Source organism: Apteryx mantelli, chromosome 1 (genome assembly GCF_036417845.1).
Source record: "Apteryx mantelli isolate bAptMan1 chromosome 1, bAptMan1.hap1, whole genome shotgun sequence".
Lineage (NCBI taxonomy): Eukaryota > Metazoa > Chordata > Aves > Apterygiformes > Apterygidae > Apteryx > Apteryx mantelli.
In genome coordinates, this window is record NC_089978.1 from 9,155,665 (window position 1) to 9,183,374 (window position 27,710).

Here is a 27,710-nt window from a genome sequence, read left to right on the forward strand (position 1 = left end):
GCAGTGTTTCATGCAGCCATTTGTTTCACAGGTCCTCAATTTTAGCCATCAAGTATCCAAGCCAGATTTTGTTCTTAGGTCAGCACTCTGACTTAAAAATCTGTGGTAAACCAAGCATAAGGGAGGTTGACAGCAACCTCTGGTGTGAAAATTACAGACTGACAGCATGGTGCCATCTGCCAGAAATTATGGCATTTCTGATACTTATATCCTTGTGCTTGCAATGACACATCCCTAGAATAAAGGATGTCTGATCTGGGGTAAACAGACTAGTTAGTAAATAAATAAATAAAAGTTAAATAGCATGTGCCCATGATAACAGAAACAAACTATCTTATGAAGCTGTAAGAACTGGTGCTGATATAGTCAGTTTGCATTTCAGCAGAATTCAGAAGAACTGTCTTGCATCCTGATCCTCCTCAGCTTGTAGCCAGCAAAGGACTTTCTTGTGCCTTAAAGTAAAGAGATGTTAAAATGTCCACACAGATGTGCAATCCATGAATCTTCTCTATTCACTGTGTTGATAAGGATGCTCTATTGGTTTATAAACATCTCATTTCTCTTTAATGTTATTCTCTTTGCTATTTTATATAGAAATGCTGTTACTGCTCTTTTAAAGGCAGTGGGAACAAAAAGCATGGAAGGGACTGTTTGACCTTTTTGTCGTGGCTAAGGTTTTCCATCTTAATACATCCCTCCTTTCTTATAATTAATAAAAAAAGAGATAGGCCTCATTTTGTGAAATGCATTGATTACCAAGGCTGTTACTGATGGTTAACTGCAGTTCCCCATATTCTTAGAAAACATGTAGCTTAATAACAAAAGTATTATGTAAATATGAATAAATAGATGGGATATTATCAGTCTGAATCCAGTTTCTCATTAGTTTTACATCAAGCTATTGACACCAGTTGACTTGTAATCGGTATGTATTGGTATAACTGCAAACAGAAAAATGATCCATGTGGCCAATGTGGTGAAGCGGAAAAGAGGAAAAATTCTACATAACTATTCATTGCATTTTGGACACAAGAAACGTGGACAAATACTGTCACTTGTGCTCAGAAAAGCTTTGAAATTAACTCTTGAAATGTAAAAGTTCAGACGCTACCGTGGTGATATTTCCATACATTCCTTTGGAAAGACTCACAGACAGAGTGAATCATACATGTTACTTCTTTAATTTAGTGTTCAATGATGATGCACTGAAGTGAGCGCTTGAGACAAAGGAAAATTCATGTTCCCTGTAATACTGTGGAATATATTAATAAAACTCTGAGATGATCCCAGAAAACAGACATGTGACAGAAACCCAGCTCTTACCGTCTTTGCAATCTGTCCTAGGAAAAAAAATCCTCCTTCCCCAAATATGGCACTTCATTTATCCCTAAGCAGTACAGCCCACTGAAGGGCTTGTTCTTACAGTTGGTGTTCCCAGCCACAAGGACGCAAAGTTTTTTTGTTTTTTTTTTTTAATCAAAACTAATCAGAAATGCAAGAACTATGGAGTTAGAAACACTTTACAGTGTCTATATACCCAGAGATGTTCCCTGTAACTTTGAGAAGAGATTTATTAGTATTAGGAAATCCCAAAGTGGTGAACTCATTAGAAAGAATTAGCCAGAAATGATAAAAACACCACTTTCTATCTATTCCAGGGATATTTCAGCAGCTTTGAAAACTTTTCTTCTTCAAAATATATTCACTAGAGTATTTTCTGTGATAACCCAAAGGTAGAACAGTGGTAGTTCTCACAAAATCTTGTATTATTTGTATATATTTTCAGCTGTCACTCTTTGGGATGTAAGAGAGACTGTATTTTCATAACAGCTTGACAGGCTGGGGGCTAACGTGTGCATTGTGCTTCTGTGTCTGTGCTGTGATTTATTTGAAGCAGTGGATGCTGATGGCAGTGCTCCCCTGAACTAGCCAGTGGGTATAATCCGGCCAACTTCTGGTGCCACTTCGTCGGTGAGAATAATGTCAATGTTAATTAGTCACTGCCCACTTTCATCCCTCCCATTTTCTCAGCTCTGAGGGGTCACCCCTGTCAGGCTGTACATGCTGCTAGTTTTGCTCCTGTCTTACAGGAAACACAATTCCTTTTTGCCTTCTCCTTTAACAGGATGTGACTATTTCACGTACCACTCTTTAATCTCCTGCAGGAAATCAAAAACATTACAAAAAGGCTACCTTATGTGCAGCCAACCCTTTGGATAAATGTCATGCTCAGCTTGACATTTCTTGCTGCTAGTCTTGTGGTTGTCTAAGCAAGCTGGGGCTGCAGCCCCCAGAGGGTAACGGGGGGAGACGTGTAAAGGTCGTTGTGATTACGGTGAAGGAGATACTTTAAAGCGGAACCCAAATGTAAAGAATTGTAGGCACTGGCATGCAAATTAAAATGTAAATAAGGTTGACAAGCCTTCCAGCAAGACATCAAACTGCCAAAGGGCAATGCTGCCTTCTCCAGGTTTTCTTTACCCTTCATGAGCACACTACAGCTGTTTTCTTGGCCAGCAGCGATAGTAACCTCTAGGGGAAGGAAACATATGAAAGTCATAGTGGTTCTTAGCAGCTGCCACATTTGCAATGATTTCTTCTGAGAGTATTTCATAATCATTTTTTTTTCAGTGTGCTTGCCTTAGAAATTTAGATTATGCGATCACTATAAATGAATAAACAAAAGTATGTATATATACATGCATATTCAACAGTCTTAAAGCTACAAAATTCTTGCAGGCTTCATGAAAACAAGGTAATTGTGAGAGACCTTATTAGTGCCCTTGACATAATTAGATATCAAAGGATCAAGAAAGGGGAAAAGACAGAAAAGAAAGCAAGTTGCTGGCATAGGGCAGTGAAGAAAGAGGGAGGCCAGTCATTTGCTGAATTGTATTTAAGCTGCAGCAGAAACTAAAAAAGTTTGAGAGGGGTGAAGCATTTTGAAAATGAAGGAGAAGGGATTTTGCTGAGGTGGAAATACGTTGCAAGATATGAAGTCTTGTAGTTCTCGGAATAGCCTCACGTTCAGCATCTTGGTACCAGGGAGATATGTTGGTAATGATTATTATTGCATTGATAAATGTGTCTTGATTCTGCTTTTTTTTTTGTCTATTTATTTAATTTTAATTTTAGCGTCTGGCAGAAATTCATTTCAGTATATTTTAAACTATATGTGCATTTAACCAATGCCCCCCTGTGCGTACCCTCCAGTGAGAGCCTCTCGCCTTTGAAGGGTGCTGCCCTGCTTTCCTGGCGCCCTTCAGAGCAGCTGTTCAGCCCGCTCTGCACAGCAAAGCCATCTGTGTGGCAAGCCTCTACAGAGCTGATTTTTATTTCTCCGTGCCCGTGCAAGATACTCGTTGTCAGTTGGGATGCTTTTAGAGGCCTCCTGAGCCAGCCATCTCAAAGCAGGAATAGTTTGCTGCAGTAATAGTGCCTGCTAATGTCTCATTACAATCAATTTAAATGCTTCAATTCCACAGAGAGCTAATAACACATGAAAGTCAAACTAGGCTTGTAATTTCAAAGACATATATTTTTTGTAATGAACTGAACTATTATGCCCTGCTGGAAGCTTGACTATAAAAGATTGTAAAGCTGTGTTTGTAAGGTCCTTAACACCTCCTCTTATGTCTCTTCTAAGCTTTGTATAGTCAGACATTCTCATCTTTCTCTTTCTTTTAAATAAAATACAATGGCTTTTTCTATTGTCCTTTAATAAATACATATTGAATAGTATTAAAAAAATCAAAGTATCTACACCAATATGACCTGTATAGCTTCTAGCAAGCCTTATGCTTCATTTTATAAAAAAGAGAGTTTGTTTCACTGTCCTTTATTCACTTTATCCTCTTGTTTCCACTCCCAATGGAGCCTCTCTATACTTGATTGTCTTTCAACTAAATGGCCTTGTGAGAAGGAAAGTTAAAGTAATGATAGCAAATTACACCTGAAATGATCATGGGCCACTCTTCAGAGAGATGTCTGCTGTGAGAATGGAGACAAATTGAAGCCAACAAACTCAGCACCTGGCAGAAGTTAGGGAAACAAGCAGCAACTGTGGATGCATATCTAAAAAGGAAAATCAAATATACCTGTTCTTCAAAACACTAACGATCGTCTCAGATCTGGAGGGTGGGCAGTATGGGTAGGCCACTGATGACTTTGGGAAAAAGAAAAATGAGCAGTTAGGCTGATGAAAGGGGAGAGAAAACCCGCTTAAATATTCTTTAGGAAAAAAAATGATTTTTTTAATCCAAATTTTTGGAAGCAGGTAGTTGGAGAGGGAGAGCAGAGGGGTAAGTCAGGTGGCTGAGAGGAGGAAGGAAATGTGAGAATTAATCGCTGTGGCTGGGCAAGGGACAGTGCACGAGCCACTTCGACATGCCAGGAAGTTCATAAGTAAAGAGATGCAGTCATCGCTGAGGCCAAGAAGCAGACTCAATGGTCCGTAGTGTACTGAGGGTGGTGGTGGTGCATGGAGGATACGTGGCTCTTGTTGAACCCCTGGTGGAGTTATGGATCCTGGCTGGGCCCGGGGAGTGTCAAAATGGATGTACAAGCGGAAGCCTGGAGCAATGCGGCCGTTCCTTGGTCTGCAGGGGCTGTGCTGGTAGAGCTGGTGAGAAGGTCTCTCCTCTGTCCACTTGTTTCCAGCTCCTTGCCACAGCTCACTGACCCCACTGTTACACTCATTAAGGCAAGGACTGATCTTTATCTCTGATCATTGAATGGCCCAGTTGACAGTGTAGCCCCACAAGGAGTCACACTGGCAGAGCTCCTGGTGGAGCAATGGCAGGGCAAGGACCTCATAAGATAGTTTTGCCATAAAATCTAGTGTTGTGAATTAACATCCTCAGGTTGTAACAGAAAGGGTCAATAGAGGGGGAGATCAGGACTTTGATTAGTTGTGTTGAGGACAGGGGACAGAAAGGACATGGCATAGACAGAGACCACGTGGTTACTGGCAAGGTCAAGGAAGGCTGGTCTCCCCAGCTCCTCCTGTTTGATGGAAAGAGAAGTTCCTCTAGAGGACAGTAGCTCTGAACTGAGTTCTGGGTGAGCAAGCTTCTCTCAGGACCCTAGAAAAATAACTTCAATAGGCGTAAGCAGGCCTTTATGAACTCCCCGCCATCTGCCCACCACAGGATGCAGGATGGTAGGTCATAGATAAGAAGGGATCCAGGAGTGGGACTAGATCTTGAGGATTCAGCACTGTTTCCTTAACATTATTTCGGTAGCACATCTTTGCAGGAGGATCACCAAAGGTTGCAGCTCTCAGCTTAAGGAGTGATGTTTCTAGGCATTCATAAGAGGAAGACAGGACTGTAGACCTTTGAAGGAAGGCAAATTATGGAAGTTGCAAAAGTTTAGCGTAACACAGGCTTCAAAAAGAGAGAAAAAGCCTAAACAACTCCAAGCATAGCTAGTTGTTGTCATAGTACAAGAATAGTCCGTTACGAGATAGCTTAGTTCAATCTGTGAAGCTTAACTGGCCGTACTGCACTAGCAGTTGATGAGTATTTCTTCAGCCTGCAGGGAACAGAAATTCTGTCCACTGCAAAACATTATTTCTTAGTGGAAGGATTAAAAGCAGCAGGCACAGAAATCAGTTATCTTCTCTCTTCCTGTCCTCTAACACTGAACCACCCCCTGATTTGGCTTGCCTTCAGCCATGTTCTCTCTTAGTCTTCTCGTTAGTGGATTTTTATTATTTTGCCACATTGCCTATGACCAAGAAAGGGGAGAGTGCAGCTCCCTCTGAACTTTCTACAGTCTCTTGCATTTAAGGTTTTGTGCATGAAAGAACTTCATCTTCTTTTATCTGTGTATGTAGCATCTGGGAAAGCGCAGCTTTATGGCCTGCAAGTCAAGTATAATCCTCTCAAAATGAAAAAGCAACTCACTCCGCAGAACAGTCTGCAGTGAGAGCAGACATCCCCTTGAAGCACACAGAGGTCAGGCCAGAGAAGATGCCCGAATCTTTTACCCCTTTAATCTCTACATCAAGAGCTAGTACATTACTTATTCTTTCAGAAGTGAGTGAGTTTCACAATAAATTTACCCAGAGAAGACAGAACTATCACAAGGGTGTTACTGCACGTGAAAGCTGAGATGGGTTTATGTGACATTCTTGAAGTTTCAGTGCATCGTGTAAGTCAACAGAAAAATACTGTTTTTCCACAAAATGCCACTGCACTCAGATTGCTTTGGGCTTCACTGATCTTATGTGAATTAGCACAAATTAATTTTCACATTAACCTGCTTACAGCCATGAACTGCACTAGGTACTAGGGGATTCAGTTAATTACAATAATACTTTTGTGCTAATTACAGGGACACACCAAAAAGGTTTCTATAGCAATATTAACCCATTTTATAGCATGTAGGCCACTGGCAGTAATGAGCTTCATCTGTCCCAACTGGAATACAGTAATTTACTTTAAGGGCTCACTTCTGTCAATTGCAGATCTTATCAAAAGGTTTTCACCTGTAGAACTGTCCCTGTTTAGGAATGTGTTCCCCTTTTTCTTGTCATAATTGTACTAGATTTTAATTTATTTTTAAAATATTTCAGATTGCCATTTTTTTTCTTATACTCATTATAGACTAGGAGCAATGGTCTTGAAAGGCAGCAAGAAAGCTTCAGATGAGGCATCAGCAAAAAATGACTCTGCAGAAAGGAGAATGGAGCACCTTAATAGACTGTTTGGAGTGATTGAAGTGTCTGCATCTCTGGGGACCTTTAAGAACATGTTAGACAGATATCTGTAAAAGATGTCACTGTGACTTATGCTCCCTTGAGGCCTTTCTCTTCCCATATGGCTGTGAGGCTGGCAACCCCTCTGTCTCCTTTTCACTCTGAGAGCTCAGATTCATGTTCCAGTTGCAAGTTTCTGATGCCTGGCAACCATGTGAGCGTGTGCTGTTAGTCCTTGGAAAATGCAAGGCAATGCAATTTGATATAACCCTTTATCTGTGTGGTCTAAGCCAAGTCATCTCTGTTTGTTTCGGGAAGTGCAGTCATTTGCCACAGCTCTCATGACATGGGGGAACCTGATCACAAATCCCAGACCATAATGTGCTCCCAGACAATCTTGCCCAAGTGTCTTTCATCTGAGCTGAGTATCTCTCTTTCCTAGGAGAGCACGCATAGGAAATTTAAGTCATTCTTTGTTCTCCAAGAAGTTTCTTAAGTGTCTCTTAAATGTTTATGGGTTTTAACCCTTCCTGTCCAAACTGGCTCTGAAAGTTTTATGGGTGTGACTTTAGTAGGTGCTAACATTTTTTAATCACACACAAGGGGAAACAACTATCTTGATCCATTGTCTTTTCCTACCTTGATCACCCTGGACAGTCACAAGTAGTGAAGCGACAAATCAAAGTGAACCTTGGAGAAATCAACCTACTGAGGCTGAGCCAAAGTACAGTGTCAATAAGATATTACGGATTATCACCATTCTTGTCAGCCTTTTCAGGAAAGCCAGTCTGCAGGTAGTTACATAATAACACACAACTCTTAGAGCAAATCCATAGACCTGCAGTCATGAAAAAGTGTCGCTGTGTTACAAATGATGAAATCCCCACTTAAAATGGGTCTAAAACAATTTGCCTTTCAAGGGAGCATATGGCACTGCAATCCAGCTGCTGTACTACTCACTGTAGGCTGGTAACTGTAAGAAAGTCTGCACCAATAAATAGGCACGAGCCCTTTTTATCTCTTTCTCTATCTACATATGTTTATGTATACATGCACATACACACAATAACTTTAATGAAAGTAGTATAAAACAGTAATAAACTGATATCCATTTTAGGATAAGAAAGCATTCATTTACTCCAGAGAATAAACTGTTGGTCCTTGGGAAAAGATGAAGAGATTGTTGCTCTTATTCTGTGATGCTTGTCAAAATCATGAAAGAATATGCAAGCCTGGATATCAGACGGAAAGTTTTTCAGCACTTCCATTTTCTACAAATCTGTAATGCTTATCAATAACACAGTTCACTTGGACAGCAGGGAGATAGCAGAGGTCTTCTGTGTCCTGTTGAGCTGATCCTGATCTTGCCTTTTTTTACCTAAGTCTGGCATGCCTGAGTTGAATGATATCAGTAAGGGTATTGATTTGATGAAGACACCTTAGACAGAAGCCTTGAATGGCTTAGTAATACACGTGCTGACATTTGATAGACATTTTCCAGTTAACTTTGCATTTTCGGTTTTCATTTAATTGAAAGGCTATAATACAATAAAACTGTAGTACACAGGACCAATGATCAGATGGCTAACAGCAACAAATATAAGAACATGGGAATTTCCACAACAGATAGGAAAGCAAAACTGAAAGAGATTGCTGTGCTGAGGTTAGGCAAACTCAATTACTCCAACACAGAATACTGGAATGGTGAGTAGTAAGGGCTTTTTAAATATCTATTCTATTACTGATAGTGCTTTATCTGGAAAATGACACCCAGAGCAACCATCCTCAGGAGAGGAGGAAATAGTGATGTACATTCAGCAGATCTGGAGATGCATAAATCTAACCTCAGTAGTATGTAGAAGCATAAATTAGAACATAGGTTTAGAAATAAAACAGGGAGGTAAATGCAAAATGGAATAAAAAGTAGTATGATTTTATGTAATGCAAGTCTGGCAGATTCTCCTGATATCCCTCTTTGATAATTCATTTAATTTTTAGAATGAGGAATATGATTGATGTAATATGTCTGCTTTTTCAAGGAATCATTTGATACTGCATGACATACGATGTTACTATTTAACCAGAGAAGATTTAGATTAAGCAAATGTTGTAATAAGGATAAAAAACTGACTGAAAGAAAGGTGAGCATACCAGAAAAGACTGGAAAAGATTGGACTGTTTATCTTAGAAAAATGGACACTGGTAGGTGAAGTCATGCTCTCTTTGTAAATCCGTCATGAGAATCGATATACAATGGAAAAGAATAATTTAAACACAGGAACTGTGTTGGTGCAAAGGCGAATAAGTAAGCTTCAAATACATTTAGTTAGAAGAATGAGTCTAACCGTTTGAGGAATGGATTCTGTGTGTAGTCATCTAATGGTTATAAAATGCCCAGATCAAGCTAGTTCTAAGACAAGGTTTGATCAGTTTATGAACAGGATTTTAGGTGGTGATTTTCCATAAAAGCAGGAACTGGATTTGATTGTCTGGGAAATAGATCCTTTCCAGTCGTATGCCCGAAAGATGAGGGTATTTTTGTTCTCTGGATGATGAGCTCAAGAGTATCAGCAGTAATTTCAAGGTGTTTGTTTGTATTACATTGATTTTTTTCAGACATGATTACAGTTTTATGTGATCTGATGATCAAGTTAATCAACATTTCAGAGTTTCCCAACCATCAAATACAGCCTTTGTCTCTAACAGTTAGACCATTGCAGTATATACATGTTTGCACCTAGATACCCAATTGCATAAGCAGTACTCTAAGTACTTCCTGTAATGAGCTTAGATACATGCAGGGAATATGACATATCCTGAGGTAATATATGTATTTGTCTTATTTAAATTCACTCAGGCTTGTAATGTGCTCAACCATTTCCTAGTACTTATTTGTGTTAGCGATGGCTATCCCCCCTAATCAGGATGCTCTAGAAAACTGATATAATTCTGTGGCTGCTTTCAGCATTGCATTTTAGAAAAGATCAGTGTATATGTGGGAATGTTTTTATCCATATTATTCCTTTCTGGATGCTTTTCTTGTTCAGGACATTTGGGGATTTTTTTCAAAAAAAATTTAATGGTAAAACTAGATAGTTTTTTTCCCAGTCTTTGCTCAGCTCTGCTTTTTAATTCAATAGAGTGTCCAAGATAGCCTTAGGAGATGGTTGAAGATGTCCCTGCCTGGAAGAGCGGTGCAGCTGACTATAGGAAAGTGAAGGAGTAAAGGAAGAGGCAGTTTTCACCCAGCAGATTTTGAAGTCAAGGAACAAACCATTTATTAATTGTATTATTCAATGCAAGCAAATGATGTTAGTCAGAATAGCAAAACAGTTAAACACAATTAGTTATAAAATTAGGTTTAAGTACATATTAGGTTTATTTTAATACCACTTCTGTCAAAATTCTGATTCCGCTACTCATGGTCCTGATCTGTGTGCTTCTGCTGGTCTGTAAGGCTATCCTGTTTTGTGTATAATTACATCAGATAGTATTAATATTTCTTAATCCAATTTATTTTCTGCTATAGCTTGTACTTTTTAAATATTTGGGGGATTTGGTGGGAGGGATTTCTTTGGGAGGATGCCTTTTCTTTTTTGTTTTTACTGTAGGCTAGAGCTTTCATGTTGGATTATGGAATTAATAAAATCACATTAGCTTCCCCAGCACTGTATTTTCAGAAAGAAACATTTTTTTTCCCCTAAGCCTCTGTTAGGAACCCCATTTTTCCTCTCTCCTATTCTAAGCATATCAGATTCTCATGGAATCTAAGTAGAAAACTGGCACATAATGTCTTAGCTGTGAGAATTACAGATTTTTGGAAAAGTTCACTTGGGAATTTTGAGCCCCGATTTAGTAGCGTGTTGGGTTTTTTTTCAGTTCTGTTAGAAAATCATGTAGGTTGAACTGGTCTACATTTGCAGAAGATTCTTGTACAGTTCTTAAGCAGGTCATGACTCATCTTAGTCACTTTCAGTTGTTATTGATTCTAGGGATAATGAACTAGGATTGTACCTTTTTTCTTTTTGCCAACACACTTGAGTGAATCCAAGTGGCACCTTCTGCATCCGACAACACCAGGAAAAGTACCACCTGCCCCAGTGTGCCCCCAGCTCCTTATCACTGTATCCTGCTTCCTCCATACTTTTCCAGGCAGAGTTTCTTGGCTGAGTGCTTTCCAGGCTGCAGCAACCAGAATCACCCAGGTCTGATAAATAGTCTAAACCTGCTAATTTGTCCATTCTGATTTAAGTATGTTTGGGAAAACTGACATGAAGTACGTAGCTGACAGATGTGCCACCCCAGAGACTTTTGGAAAGAGGGAATTTATGCACAGCTGGAGGCAGGGCAGGAGACTTTCACCATCAGCCTGAAAAAAGAGAAGTATCTACAATCCAGCGTAGATATGGGATTAGTCATGAACACAAAAATGGTTTCCTTGTATCACCATGCCTAAGAAACTCTGGTCGTGGTCACCACTGTATTTTGCTTCCTTATGTCAATTCATATTTTTAAGAGGTGCAGGCAGGCTAAGACAGCATCATCATTAAGAAGATATGGATAATCAGTATCATATGCTCAACTCCCAAGGAATAGGACTACTCTTGGAAAAAAACAGTAGCAAGAAAAAGCAATGAAGCAATAATAATAAGTAACAATTGCCTCAGGACTGTGATTTTTGGATGGGGAATTGTGGAAATTGAATAAATGTCTGAAAGTAAGATCCTCCACCACTACCCTGAAGCAATGAAATAGCTAAATGAAGTAGCTTAGCTATTAATAGAAAGCAGAAGGGTTTTTTTCCTTGCAATGCCCCACATAAATATTTGTTGAAGAAAGAAGATTCCAATGCAAGGAAGCTTTTTTTCACCTTGACAAAGAGTCATCTCGTGCCTAAAGCACTAGAGATATCTTTAAACATTTCTGCACTGTATAAAACAGTAACTCCTACAAAGCTATCAAGGTTAATGAGACATATGCTGCTCTGCTGGGCAAGCGTGTCTGTGCAAGGCAGGTGCCTAGGGTAAAGTGATGTGCCCGACTTTTCCAAGATTTCACACTGTGTTCCCAAGGCAGACCATATGTGATATGTTTGTTTCCAGTCTGAGTCTGTGCTTTTTATTTGCCTTGTCCCTCCTTGGACTTGTGCATACACAACATTGTCCAAGACATTAGCTTCCTGTGAGCCTCGGGTAATTTGAGCAAGCTCCACAAACAGTCCTGTTTAGTTCTGGTATGCACGTATTCAAGTAAGGAGTTGGAAAGTTCATGAGAATAGAGTAAAATTGGGTGTAGGGAAACAGTTCTCAAAATCTTGGGAGGGAAGGAAAGGTTGTTTTGTAGTTAAAGCTATTGAGCTGATCTCAGTTTTCTTGAACTGTTGGGAGAAGCTACAGGAAATTCTCAACTGAGAAAGTACAGGCTGACCCTTCATAAGCCAAGGATAGACTGGAAAGGGGACAGGTAGAATCACACCTCAGTGGGATTCAAAGTCCTTGTCACTCACTAATAGCTTGATTTATTTTAGTACATCTGTTTCATTATGAGGCATGAAGTCTCCGAAACTAAACCTTCCAGAGACCAATTTGGACTGAAATTATATTCCTTGTGACTATGAATAGGGCGCAGTATTAGTCTCCTGAATGTATCGTAGGAGGAAGATATCTTTTCAGGTGTATTTATATTCACAGCTAACACAATATGAGGGCTGTATCTAATAGCACAACAGATGGAAGAAGCATTATCTTCAGTAATAAAACAAATGAAAATAATGTTAGTAGTGATGTTCAGGCAGTGAGGCCAGCTACTGAACAAATATGCAAGGGTGAAGCTTTAATTGGAAGACAGGCTAAAGTGTAAATACCTGCATATCGGTAAAGAAAGTCAACCAGCCAATATCAAAGAACAAAAACATTCATGGGCCTACTGTGCTGAAGTTTTAAAGGCCAAAGCAATGAGTAAAATCAGTAAATATGCCTGTGTCATTATTTTTGAAAGGTTACTGAAAAGGTGTGTGTGGAAAATATTCCAATAAAAACAAGTAGGTATATTCAAACTAATAAAAACTAATAAAAGGTAAAGGTATCTTCCCTTCACCAATATTGAAATCTGTGTTTTTCATTTCCTTTGCTTTGAAAACTTGAGGGAGCTCAGCGGAGTTATACGATTGATAAGAAATAGCAGCATAACTTTGTACAGTTGCTCAGTGTGTTGTACAATAGAGCAAGGCCTTTCAAGCAAAACTGTTTCTCCAGTAAATAATGCATACTATTTCATTGTTCTATTGATGGTATCAGAATTGTGTGCACTCTTTTTTTCTGTCAAGTGATGAATTTAGCTGATGTTAAATCTACTTGATCTTTTACACTCATTAAAACCATAGAATTTCCCATACAATAAGAGACCCACAGCCAGTCTTGTCTAGAATCATGTCCCTGGCAGTGGTCAATACCAGACATCGCAAAGGAAGATATAAGAAGCAGAGGTACAGTTAATTGTAACTACTTGTAGTATGTTTGTTTGCTTATTTCTTAAGAAGTTACTCACCACAGACCTCAGGGATTTTTCACCATCATTAATTTGCTATGTAAATGCTTGCAGCCTCAGATGGCTACAGAGCTGGGCTTCTAATCATCTCAAAAACAGAAATCTGAATACTCTTAGCAAAGAATTAACTCAAGATAAATGTTAGGCAAAAAATCTGGTGTGTAAAAGACATAAAATACCAATCAAAAGAATAAAAATATTAGCAGATTACATGTCTTTTTGCACACTCCTTCACTTCTTTGTTTTTTTTATGTACATTGCAGAAGTTTCAAAGGCTTCCAGAGTTGTGGGATGCTAGGCACTTTGCAGGCATTTCCAAAGAAACAACCTCAGTCTAGCACACAGGTCTCTGCCTTAGGTGCCACAGCATGATGTGGACATACTCTTTGTGACTTACCCAGATTTACACAGTAAATCAATGGGAAAGTAAGAATCGGACCCAGTCCTCCAAAGTCTGAGGCTGATCTGCTAACCTTCCTCCAACCTCCATGTGTAAAACAGTGGGTGTCTTGACAGCAGGATGAGTAAAGAGCAGAAATGGAAAATACTTGTATTGTAGAAACAAACATATTCTTTTATTATTTTAAATCTTAAACCATTCAGCCAAGACGTCTGCTAAGAGCAAGCAGAAGGAAAAAATTTTACATAAATAGCATAAATAATGTTACCATAATAATAGTAGTATCATGCTCATTGCTATCTCAGATAACCAAGGCAGTAAGTTCATAGTGATATACAATTTGTATTTCCACAAAACAGAACAGTAAAACATCTCAGAAGGCTTAAGCTGGCCTGGTTCCACTGAAATGATGCCAAATGATATTGATGGAGAAGTTGGTCTGGCAGCTATTGCATTATTATAGTGTTTGGAATTATTCAACAAACCCTTTTTGAGGTGATAAAATTCTGTCTCTAATGCCTTTCTAGTGCTTTTTTTAAAGCAATATAGTCTGTTGAAATTGGACAGTTTGAGTTTTACTTTCATTTTTTCCCCTCTTCTCACAGAGTCCAAGAGATATATGCTGCCTTTTCCAACCTCTCACTTACATAATTAGCAATCACCACTTCACCATTTGCTAAAGTGGGTTGGAGATGCATTATTTTAGAAGCACAAAAGCAGCAATTATGAAGTCTTTTATCATCTAGAAGCAAACAGTGATGATCCTGCATCACACAGGAGAGCAAATTTTGATACCTGCTGACAGAAAGAACTGGTATCTCTTTAAAGGTGCCAACACTAAACAAGTTCGAACTAATAAAGACTTGGTCTGCAAAGCTGCAGTATCATTTTCACTGTTGTATAATACGCCAGTATTTCTGTTGCTTAACCACACTTCATTCGTAGACTCATGGTTTTTTATTTTCATGTTCTCTAAATTGAATGAAAACTGCAATCTCTACGATAAAGTTAAAAGTGAAAAGTAACAGTAATGTAACTTCATAAAACTCTGTAACTCTCTCATGTGGGGGAGCTGCAGCATATTTATTCATTTGTTTATTATAGCTATTATTTATTTTATGACCAAAATGTAGCATCAAAATTTCAGACATAAAAATCTCTGTCTTTGCTATTTCTTAGATTTAGAAATGATATGATTTTCCACATGATTTTCTAAAATAATTGCTTGAGGTTTACTCTCTTCCATTCTTTTTTAATTTCTCAAACCTAATCTTTCAAAATACCATCTATTTTAATTGAAAAAGGGTGTATAAAAAGTTTGAGGCAAAATGAGGACTGCTCCAGAGGTGCTAATATTCCCGCAGTAGTTAAATGTTTGATAGGAAGTACATTTTAAAAGATAGGTTCAAAATCCCTGCATTGTAAAGCCCAGTGAGTTGTCCCTGGACTTTGGCAAATCACTTAGACCCATATCTATGAAACAACTTAGTCATGGCAACACTCATCAGGACAATCCTTAATTTCTAGGCATTCACTGTAGAATTCAAAACCTCATGGTAGTTTCCTGTACAACACACAGAGAGACATAAGTGTTGAGGAGTCAGACTCACAACGGCTTGCACAGTGTCAGACTGTGGGCCATCAAAGCTGGTGAGGAGTAAACTCAAAAGAGGGGTGTGTAGTTAGAAAATCTCCTCCCACGGGGTAGGTACCCGCCTGCAGTCCTGTTGTAAAAGGGGTTGCTGGATTTGGGGTATCTAAGTCACTTCAGTGGTGAAAATGTTGGTGTCTGCGTACCCTTAGATGCCAAAGTGGATAAGGTAGGATGTTGTGGATTGCAGTTTTGATCTGGCCAGCCAGACTGGAAGTTTCAGGTTTGGTACATTATTGTTAGAGTTTTGGTTTTTGGGGCTAGCCATTTACGTGAACTAAGGAGAGAGCTCATGGTGTTTGAAGCTTATTCCCAGAGGGCTGTCCAGTCCTTTGCACACGTGTAAGTGCCTTGGAAAGGCAAGCAGCTGTATTCATATTTGAAGATTAGAATATGTGCAGGTCCCAGATTTAGTGGCTGGCAGGCTGTTGGAATGAGGCAGAAGGAAAAACATCAGCTCTCTGCATATTCAGACTAACGAGTCCCGTACAAAGCAGGTAAATGTCAGTTGCTCAAACTGGTGTCTGTATTTGATAAAAATATTTCACTTTTGGCCTTGGTTGGACTTGGGGACAATTCACACTGTAGCACTTCCAGCTGATTCTTCTGTCTCTCCAGTCTACCCAGAGAGTTGAGCAGGGCCAACATTAAACCTTGGCAAAATAGACAACAGCTTAGGGCAGCACCGCTGACGTTGGCAGCCCGCTCAGAGCCCGTCAGTAGCGATGCCAGAGCCCTGGAAAGGTGATCTTGCTGTCACTGCACCCTGCTGCTGGGCCATTCCTAGCAGCAACAAACTCCCTTTCCACCACCCAAAAGCACTACTTTCACTTCTCCGCAGCTAACAAGTTGCATTTTCATCCTTGGTACAGCTAACTTCAGTTCTACCTGCACGGCCATGAACCTTGGGCCTGTTGTAGAGCTGGGTATGAACAAACACTTTCCTCCTTCTCATCTGCCCGGTGGCTGACAGTGACATTTCCAGAGCCATAGGCCAGCAGGAACCATTATATCATCTGGTCTGGCCTCTGGAATAATATAGGTTACAGTTTGCTCACCCATTTGCCCTTTCAGTCTAATGCATAACTTATCGGTTTCTTAAGCTACCAGAATTAGCTCACTAGATCATTACTGAATGAGGCAATGGATAGGATCTTTGCAGGTGGATTTTGGTAAGTAAAATTTGGCAAATTGGTCTAATGAAATACTCTGGCAGTGATACATTCTTTGTCTTCTCCTTTTTTTAAAGGGCATGAAATTAGTGCATCAGCCTTTAACTGGATTTGTTTTCAGCATGTCACAACTGTAGTGTCCTTTTAATTGTGTAGGAACCTTTAAAGTATATTATTTGGATTCAGTGCTGAATTTGAAGGAAGCATGGAATATTTTTCTAGACTTTATCACTGCCAGTTGTTCTCACCTAGATACTGCAAAGTTATTAGGAAGCAGCTCTTCTTCAATGACTCCATATGTAGAAGAGTGTTAAGAAGAAAGGACTTTGGCACAATAGGCAAGACTACTGTAGCAGTTCTGATGGCAGAAATGGAGCATCACTCTCTTTTGTTATTCACGTTTCAAGTGAAACCAGTCGTTGTGGTATCTAGGCATCAGCAGGGGAACCAGGAGGACTAAGTTAGAATAAAGAAGCTGAGCCGAATTGGGTTAGTTAGATACTACCTACACTTGATAATCTTGCAATTTTTTGTCCAGGTGTTTGTCAGGAGAAATGGACAGGTGTACATTTCAGAATTGTTTTAATGCATAAATATGAAGAAAGTATTGTGGGAAAGCATAGGCCCATATATTTGGTTATTTTTCAAATTATGTATGTATTTCAATCCAAAAAGAAAAAAAAAATCCCAAGACCCCAAAGTAACAAAATGATCATTCATACTCCAACAATTTTTTTTTTAATTAAGCAGGGAGCAGTAGCTTGACCCCTGGATTCCCATCACACATTTATGGGACAATTTTTATCACATGTTGTGATTTGAAAATGTCCTCTGGAGAGAGATCATTAGATTCAGAATAAATTTACAGTCAGTTAAAATCAGTTAAATTACCCATATTTTCTAAAGTCAGAACAAAAGCTATAATAACATCATCTGACCAAACTACAGTCATCTAAGTATCTCATGTGCTGGTGTTCAAGTTACAAATAACTGGATGCTGTGCTAGAGAGAATCAGATTTTTGCTCCTCTCTTCTCACTCTCCAGATTGGTGTCTAAATCTGGGAGTTACTCCCACACCTCAGTTGCAGAGTCTGCCTGGGACACGGCTGTATATTAAAGGGAAAGCTGCCGTTATAGCTGCTGAATGTAAACCACTCGTATCCTTGACCTCATCCAGATGTAAAACACCCAAACACACCGAAATATGCTTTTGCAATATCTTTTACTGTCTTCCTCAGTGTGCCTAGCACATATGAAAGAGTCATAACCCCTGAAGTATTCTGTTTTTATGCAGAGAACCAATGTTGTATGAGGAAGAGAAGTGCAGGCTCTGTTTTTTAAGAACACCTTTCCTGTGCGTCAAGAAGAAATGTTAAATCTGTGGTAATGAAATACAAGTTAAACAAAGCCGGGCTCACATGGTTATTTACTAAATAAATTCCAGAGCAGGAGAATAGAACAAATATGACTCACATAAGCAAAGCTTAAATCCTAGACTGGGATAAACATTTCAAAACTAAACCCCACTTTTAAAAATAACATAGGTTTGTCGGAGCCTAAGTCTCTGGGGATTTGGGCTTTTAAATCACTGAGAAGTTTAAAGATGCGCTGTAGGTGAAAGAAACAAGGAAGAAGCAAGTTAAGGAATAAATCTGAAATGCAGTCTGCATGTAGGAGTGTCTCTTCCCTTCTCCTGACACGCGGAATTTCATCTGCAGTCGGTGAAGTCATAGGTATGTGGGAAGACTGAAGAGCCTTGTGTGACAGCAGTAGTTCCCAGCTGATTGGCAAAGTAGCCACGATAACTTAACAAATTCAGTAGGTAACACAAAAAAAGCTCAATGGCAAAGAAGTTAACGTGTATCAAGTAAGGGAGGAGCAGCGGAAGTAAACCCCAAATCCAAAATGTGTCAAATCACTTGGTAAGCAAGCTTGAAGGTACCTTGCATCTGTACAAAATCTCGTTTCCTTGGAAAGGTCAGATGTTATTATCTAATGAAAAGTTAAAGGGCATTGAATAAAATGAATTATTTGTTATTGCATAGCATCTAGACAATCTGGGAACAGGGTCAGTGTGAACAGCAAATGGTCAAACAAAAATACTGCCTAAAATTCTCTTAGAAAAAAATGAGACTCTTGCTATCTTACAGCATTCTCACATAGCTTAAACACCATCAAGCATGGAACAGGCCAATAGTTTATAAAGACACAATTAAGATTTATTTGCTTAAATTTAGAGGTGTTGTGAGCTGGTGGGAGGTACCTCCATCCTCCAAGGGAGTAAATCTTCATGATAGTTTCATTTCTGTTCCAGCCTTGAGAGGTGGCTGGGGGAGATGCAGACCCTCATTTTGAAGCAGGCAGAGAAATAAAACATTGAGGTGCAGAGAACAACTTCATCCCTTCCTGGCATCAGTCTGCAACATCTTACCCTTCAAAGTGTCACTGACTCACTGAAAAGGATTTTGTCCACCCCCTCAAGCCAGTCTTCTAGCTCACGTTGGTAAATCTCTGAATTTTAGGTTGAATTATGACTCTTCATGTTGCTGGAGTGTTGCCTTTACCTTGTTGGTTTCAAGGACTTGAGCTTGTTTCCAAAACTTCAAGTTTTCCTCTTTCAACCTGAAACTCTGCACATAAAGTCACACAACGAACAGGGGCAGGATGTTGCAGGAGGGACCATCGACCAGGCTGTACAGGGGAAGCGTGCCTTCAGAGAAGAGCCTCACTGAATGATACACCTTTAGCCAAATCCTTGGCCCAATGCTGGTCCCAGGCTGCTGGTCGGCAGGTCACAGTGCTTTATAAAGCTGCAAGCCTAACTCTGGAGGAGAATAAGATGTGGATGGAGGAGAATAAGATGTGGAAAGTGGTTTTCTTGCCATTCTTGCACAGGTCCAGAGCCTCTGGGATCCCTCACCATAAGACCCAGTTATTGCTTCACTATTTAAAAGAAACAGAGCCCATTTCTCAATGTCCTGTGTAAGTAAAGTGGCACATGTGTCCAAAGCACTGTCTGGGTTTCTGTACATATAACTCAAGGAGTTTGCAGTGCTGAATTCCCTGCAAGTCTCTGCACTGGTGTTAACTAGGTCTTAGCTACTTCCTCCTCTGGGAAGAGCAGTGGTCACTTTGTCTCCTTCTTTCCTCAGTTCAGCAGGATTTTACACTAAATGTTTGATTCAACTTTAGTGCAGCATCCCACAGCCACCAGCAAGGAAACTTCCTGTTTGGAAGGAGGAATGATAAGGTGGAGACCTGGTTTCAGCATCCTTTTCCCAGACTGTCAGTGAGATACTCAGCAATACACATTGAACCTCATTTTCTTTCCTGAAAGTGCAGGGGAGAGGGCCTAGGTGTGTGGGGGACTGCACAGTAAGTGTGTAGAACATGCTGAAATGTTCAAGTACGCAATAAAGAGGTCATATATTTACCTAAGGTGATACATTAATTTAAATATCTATTAGACCTCAATTTTCAGGACAAGACTTGCACTGTTTAATTTAATATTCTTTTGCATTTAGCAGCCCTAATGATTATGTGGGTCAAGGAAACTAAAATATCTTTATCCTCTGTTTTCTCTGCAGAGTACGCTCGGTTTGAGGCAAAAATCCATGACCTGCGTGAGCAGATGATGAATCACAGCATGAGTTCTGGGTCCGGCTCCCTGAGAACTAATCAGAAGAGGTCGCTGTATGTCAGGTGAGCAGGGAGAGCTTTCTCCTGGGGAAATGTCAGCAGTTACCTGCTCTGTGTTTGATTTTTGCATTGTGGGTTCCGCATGGTGGTGAAAGAAATTTGAGGAACCAAACTTGAATTGAGAAATGTATCAATCTTACAAGCGCAGCAACATTAATATGATTATCAGATAAAGCTCTATTGCTTAATCCTATCATGTCAAGGCAGTTTTCAAAGAGCATTGTACTTTTGTTAGTGATTTGTTTTTATGAGATGAAGATTTCTTACCAGTTGTCAGCTCATTGAATAACTGCGATGGATATTGTGGTGCAGTGATGTGTTGCATGTCTGTGCAAAGCCTTGTCCTGACATATAATGATTTTCTCATAAAGAACATTTCTTCCTCAAGATGCTTTTCTTACAAAGCAAGGAATAGCTGTTATATGCTGTTCTAAATGCATGGTAATCTGTTGCTATCCCCTTGCATATGTACAGCCCTTATGTGGATAAAAACATGACTTGCAGTGCATGCTACCAAGAATTTACCATGTATCTGGCAAGACCAAATAGGTAGATGAGACACTAAACAAGATGATGCAGATGGCTTAAATGGGATAGTGAATAACACAGGAACTGCATAAGTGTGAGCCAGGCAGTGGCAGCAGTTATAGTTTTGCTTTGACTGTGTAAATCTATTGCAGTAGTCGTTGCTGGCCTAAAGACTGGGTGTTGCACAGTTGCACCTCACAAAGTTCATGCTGTCAGTCCCATCTTTTGGAAGTCCAGGCAAGCATGAGACTCCATGCCAAATATTTTACTAATCTTAATAATTACGCTTCTCTAGGCTTTTAATGTTTCTCTAGGCTTTTCATTTTTTACTTTTTTTCCCTCATGCTCAGCATCTAATTTGAAATTCTTGACGATCGTGAAGTAGAGGGAAGCAATTTGTCAGCCTCCAGGCAGTGATAATTATTCATGCGGGAGCTAATTCAGGTGATAACATTGCAGAGATCCAATTAAGGCTAAATTCTACATTTTGTCATTATGCCCTCAGCATGAGGGGATAAGGTAGCGCAGAAGGAAGGAAACACTGAAATGTTAGCAGTGATGGTCTTATTCTAGTGGACAGCAACCACATTAAGGAACTAATTGATATTGCTGCCAGAAAGGGCAAGGACTGGAAGGATATGGATCACTGTAACTAGTAAAAGAGCTATTGGGCCAGATTAGGCTGGAACTGTCATGGTTTTAGATGCACCTCTCACCTTCTCCGGCCTCTCTGACTTTGTGTTTACTTCTGGAGCTATTCCACCCGCTATAGGTTTATTTCCAGACCAAAGGCTGTGTAACTTTGTAGTCAAGAGCATTGGTTAACTTTCTGAAATTGCATTTTAAGAAAAACTAGTCATGGGACATGTGGAGGAAGATCCAAGTTTACTCTGCTTGAGGTAGGCCAGGAACCCAAAATGTGGGACAAGAATGGTGCAAGTCCAAGCCAGCAAAATGTGAGTCAACTCACATCTACACACAAGAGTGTCTAAAGCAGTGGCCTGCACGACTTACTAGCTTGAGCTGCAGTAGAGCTCAGTTTACCTCATCTCAACATTGGCCTGTAAGCCCTGCTGAGGACCAAGGTTTCTGAGCTTGCATCCTGAGCCAAGCTAATACATCTGTGCTGCATCTGGACTAGTCTAGTTCTTCTATATGTTATTGTTCTGTGCGTACCGATGAGCTTGGTTTACTGCTAGTTCATGAATTCTGAAAATGGTCTGTCTCATGAGGCTGATATGCCCGGGTGATTCACTGCAGGAATCTTTGTTGTCTTAGGTATATATCTAAATATCACTTTCCAAATCATAAATGCAAAATCTGCTCTTTTATTCCAGAATTGTTCCAAAATATGCCTGAGCCTCTCAAGCAGAAAAACCTCAAAAACATCAATCATTTTTATTAGCATGAATTTGTGCAGTCAAGCCCACAAAGTTGGCCGTGTCCAACTCTGCTGGAAGCCTATTTGAGAAGCTCTGTATTTTGCCTATTATAATGTGTTTGTAGTGTGGCAGTGCCTGGAGCATTGCGTTAGGCACTGTTGGTTCAAATCATATACACTAATTACAAAGGTAACTTATGTCTACATCAGGCACCGTGGAGAAAATAAATGTGGGTTGGGAAATGTGCTTGTTCTCTGAGATGTAAATTTTCCAGGCACTTTAAGGATAAAATCTTTTCAGCCAAGGCCACATGTAAGAAGTTCTGGGATTTAACATTGTTTTGATATTCTTACAACTCAGGACATCTCTATTCCAATGGACTAATTTGGCCAGCAACTGCAAGAGAACTAGAGACAAATTACCATATGTTACAAATCTGTAGTTGTGATGCCAAGTTTATGATTCAAGCTTGCTGTTTTTCTTGCTTTGGGATGTTGTGATTTTGCTGTCCTTCACTGAATACAAGCACATTTATTTTTTAGCCAGAGAGCTTAATCAGAGTAAATATCTGTATTTTAGGCAGTACAAAGAAAAATAAAATTAAGTTCCATATAGGTAGTAAAAATTAAAAATCAGTGTTAACATCTGCTCATAGAAAAGCCAACAGAAAAGTGATTGAGAAAAAGAAAAGCTCTGTGAACAGATCTGACAGTGAGTATCATCACCGGGTGCAGGGTTTTCTTCTTTATCCTGCAGTCTGTGATTTTCCCCCGTTGCCAAGGACTTCTGGTTTTCACTGGGCTGTAGGACTTTGCCTCTGTTGCAAGAAACTCCATCACAGCCAGCATCAGTCTGTTCATCTGCTTCTGTGTTAGAAAAACCTCTCCAAAAAGGTGGCATGCTCGTGAAACTTCTTCTAGATCCTGCATTTTATTTGCCTCCTGTCAACTGTGCAAACAATGCTGTACAGTTCCCTTAATTCTTAATGTCTAGTGTAGAACATATACATCTATATACATCCAAGCTAGTCATCCCAGGGCTCCCTTCAGAGCCAATGGAAAGAAAAAGACATTTCCAGGGAAGGATCTGTCTGGGTGCTATTCATCTAACTTATTTTAGACATCCAAATTGAGATTATTCTCTCCGTAGTGTCTGTTTCTACATCTGTATCTAGGGGGCAATCTAGCCCCCTACTATTATAGCACAGCATTTTTAATTGAGATTATAAATTATATTAAATGAAATGAGGTAAAATTTAATATGGACATAATGGGTTGAATGTAGGACTAGAAGCAGCTGGCTGAAAGCTATTAAAATTCACACTTAAACAGTGTATATATACTGCAGGAAAATTATTGAGAAGAATTTGTTCAGAAGAAATTATGTAACTCTGACATGACTTCTTTTCTGTGTGTACTTTGTTTCTGACTTTGTGTTTCTACATACTTTGTGTTTCTGACTCTTTTCTTTTTTTTCCATTCTTTATCCCAGTCTGTCTTCAGACTTCCTGATACCTACTGGAATATTTTTTAGAAATTTCCTGAAAAATGTTTTCAGCAATATTTCTTATTATCTGTTCCTTTTGTGCCAGACACCTTATGTCTCTGGGATATAATCAGAATGTCCATGGCACTAAAGGCATTTGAAGTGTCAAGAGACTTCAGAGAAGGACAGAGCAGTAGGAAATGCTATTAACGTATTTGGGAGGCTGGACCCTCTTTGTCACTAAATCTCTTCAATAAGGAAATTAAAACTAGAAATAAAAGCAGAAAGAGAGAATGAATGTGCAACATGGCAAATTTTATTATTTATAATGAATTTATTGGTGAAGGTGAATAAATAAATTTTGGATTCATTAACTGAAATTAGGGGCTTAAAAATTTCCACTATTATCTTTTTTAATGCATTGGAGTTTAGTTGTCATCTCGTTAGCGGAAAAGGTAAACAAACCCTTCACCAGCTAAATGCTATGCTATGCAAATATGGTTTTAGTGCTTCATGTCCACATTAATATCTTCTTTATTGCTTTTCAGCTCAAGGTTTTAAAATCTGTAAAATCTGTAAAATTATATATTTGGTTGGTTTAAAATAGATACGCACTTTGCTTTGTCCTTTGAGACCCAGGTCCATAGCCAACATGTGGTGACTATGAAAGGTCATGTTATTTAACCGAAAGGCTATAGCACATGGCAGCCCTTTGAAGAGTTAAGCATTGGGGAAGTGCAGTCCTTTACAACCCCAAGTTTGGTGAAAGCAAGCCAGCTATTGAAACTTCGGTGTGAAATAATCAAGCTTTGAAGAAAGCTGAGAGCGTAGATAGGTAGAAGAGTTTCTGCTGTTGGTTTACTAGGTTCCCCCTGAACTTAAAACTATTTGTGCTAGATTTCTGAGGGTAAAAGTAGATCACCAATGCATGTTTTATTGCTGCTGAATGTACAAAGAAAAAGTTTTCGAAGCATCATCTAACATGTTCTTTTGCGTCATTTCCAGATGAAAAATAATTAGATAAGCTTAGGATAAATAGTGTTAATCCTTATTCAAACCAGACAGCTTCTGAAATAATGTCTATAATTTAAAATTCCAGTGGGTAGGAGCAAAGCTACATGCAGCTAGTCTGAATGTCTTTAACTCTGGAGTAGCTATACGAAAGCTTTATGGATGCTATAGTCCTTTCATTGTTGCCTCACTGTTTTAAATCTGTTTGATACCAACAGTGACCAAAAATCACTGCACCTAATCATGGCTATTTGTTGTCCTATGTAAAGGCACTAGCTGAGCTTACTGAGATGCAAATATTTCAACTGCTGCACTACTTGCAAATATATCAGCACAATACAAACTTTGCAGTTATCTGTGCAGGTAGACATGGAAATCAGAGGCGGGACAGTGCTGGGTCCAGCTGTAATTTTGGAAGGAGTGGTTCTGCAGCTGCAATTTCACAGATTATCCAGGGGAGGACATGATGCTGGGAAGTGCTAATGAAGGGCAGAGCCTTTTCCTGATAAAATGGGGAGATTTAACGTCAATCTTTTTGTTCCTGCCCATGCTGTGCTAATTATAAAAATACTGTGCAGTGCAAACAGGTGTCTCTTAGTCCACTACATGTTTGTCTTCTAGGTGCTATTAGTGTTAAGCCTTTAGTTTACTCACTAACACAAAGTGATGTCTTTGATAGATGTGTTGCGCAAACACAAAACATTATATGTTAAAAATGAGTGAGGTTTGTTCATTTTTTATTGAGCTGTAAGGAACAGAATCTGAAGATTTGCCATGGCAACTTAGCAGCAGCTGAAAGGAAGTCAAGGTAGAGGTGGTTTTGGTTGTTTACTCTGATTTCCAACACAATGAATTCTCCATTAGGAAATCTCCACATCTCTACGTGTGTTTCGTGAACTTCTTCAAAATCCGCATGATGCCATATCCGTATGAATGCTTAGAGATTTTCCTCTGACTTGGGAACTTTGAGTTACAGCTGAAGAGTTTGGGTGTCACAGTTTGTGAAGATCACACATGGTATCCAAGGCTGGTTTTACACAGTCTGTTACAGTCACTGTTCAGTCTCCCTGACTTTTTTGGAGGTAGTGTATCCCCAAAGCATTGAGCAGTGAGCATTAGATCAAAACTCCATGGACAGAAATCTCCTCAGAGAGCTACAGTTTCAGAGACATCCTGGTTGTGAAATCTGAACATGTGACAAAGTTAGAAAATGTGATGTGGAAAGGTCTACCATGCAAATCTGGAAGGAGAAATGGGTTAAAGATAAAATTTCATCAAGGGGTTTTGGAGGGAGTTACTGAGGGGAGCAGACAACAAGAGAAGTATGAAATATCATACCTAAAGTACTCACTGCGAGAACACATTATACACGTTTTGTATATATGTGTGTGTATATATATTCTCTACATACGTGTTATAACCATGAGTACATTGCATATGTCTTCCTTTAAGCTAAATGCCTAGTCTCTCTTTAGAGTCAGTGGAGTGCAATTGGCACTTTTAGAGGATAATTCATATCATCTAGAAGTAGACATCTAAAATTGCTCAGGCGAAGCATGCCCTAAAAATGTCTATTTCTCACAGTCAAGTGGAAGGAGCCTCAGGTGACTGGCTGTGATGTAAACATCTACATTATAGACACTTAAAGCTGGGTGAGCTGAATTGCACCCACACTGAAGGTCTCTCTCTCTCTCATGAGTGCATACATGTACACACGCACACACGTGCGCACACACACACACACACACACTGCATGCATGTGCATACTTTGAAGAAGCTGTAATATCAGGCTCTATTGCTGCGGTATATGTCTGTGCTGTGAATGCTTCTGCTGTTGCTGTTTCAGTAAGACATCTCAACACAGCTTGGAAATGCTGGCAGACCCATCTAAACAGTCTGTTTTGTTCCACTTGTTCTTATACCCCACGATTCCTTTCATTTGCCACTTTCATGAGCACTATTAAGAGATATTGATAGCGCCCATGTGTCCAATATGTATGGGTATCAAACTGGATGAGCTTATGATTCCAGCTACATTGCCACGCTGTACGTTTCTTTCAGGCTTTGGAGCAGTGAAGGTCAGTCTGGATTTCTGGAGACTGAATGTCAGTGAGTTTGGTACCTAGGTATTAATGTTTTATTTTGATAGGGAAATCATTAGCGCTTACGTATATGTGATTGTGCTTTAATGGCATGACAGAAACTATTAGAATTCCCTTTATTGACATGTAAGTGGAGGAAAGTGGAAATTTAGTACAGTTTGTTCACTTGCTTTGGATTATTCTTAGGCAATTCGATGGTCCAAATTATAGCACAGAAAGGAAAAATGCATTCAGAAAATCTGTGTTAAATGGCATAATACAGATAGTTGGGTTTTATAAGAGCGTTTAGCAGACATGTACAGGAATGGTTGGATATGTATGCGTATAACCTACCCTTGTGAAGTGGGTCTTTGCATTTGAAATGCCATTTCAAACTAGAAAATTGAAACCTGTTTGAGAAGTTACTCATTTTGCATGTACTGGTTAAGTATGAGTTTCTGAATATTCAATTACTATTATTTAGCTGTTATTTCTCTGAATATAGGGTGGTCTCCAGATCCTTTTGGCAGCAGTGAGCATTTTCAATGGCTTCAGTGAGAGCTGCTCAGATTTATAACCAAGGAAACGATGCATATCTTTAGTTTTCAAAGCAAAGAGGGTCAGTCTTTTCCCTGATGGCTCTTCAGGAACAAAATCAATATAATTTCATAACTACTCAGCTTCTTATTAATAATCTGAGACACTGAGGAATGGAGAAGGCTGGGAGACATGCTGGAAGACAAGAATCACCAAGTAAAATGGGCAGTAGGTCCAATACAAAGATTATTTATTATTTTGAAATTCAAGTTTAGAGTATCTGGCTCACAAAACCTATGATTATCTATAAAATGAAGCAGGAAAATGAGACCACCTCTTGTATCTGGCAATGCAAATGAAACGTTTCCTTATGAAACTCAGACTGTTTATGTGCTTGGAGGATGATTTCATTGGCCTTTATGAAAAGAATCATGTTCCTTATGCCCCTGCAACTAATTACAGACTAAATGAGAAATTTTAAAAAATCAACTAAAAATTAAAGAACTAGAAATAT

General features: G+C 39.3%; 1 protein-coding gene across 1 annotated transcript in view; it reads left to right on the forward strand.

Moving 5' to 3' along the window:
* Nucleotides 1-27,710, forward strand: part of DLG2 (discs large MAGUK scaffold protein 2) — an 856,812-nt gene that overhangs the window by 733,503 nt on the left and 95,599 nt on the right. Inside the window, exon 15 of the mRNA XM_013943075.2 lies at nt 20,061-20,175. Coding sequence (XP_013798529.2) covers nt 20,061-20,175 — 115 coding nt within the window. The remainder of the gene's footprint in view (nt 1-20,060; nt 20,176-27,710) is intronic.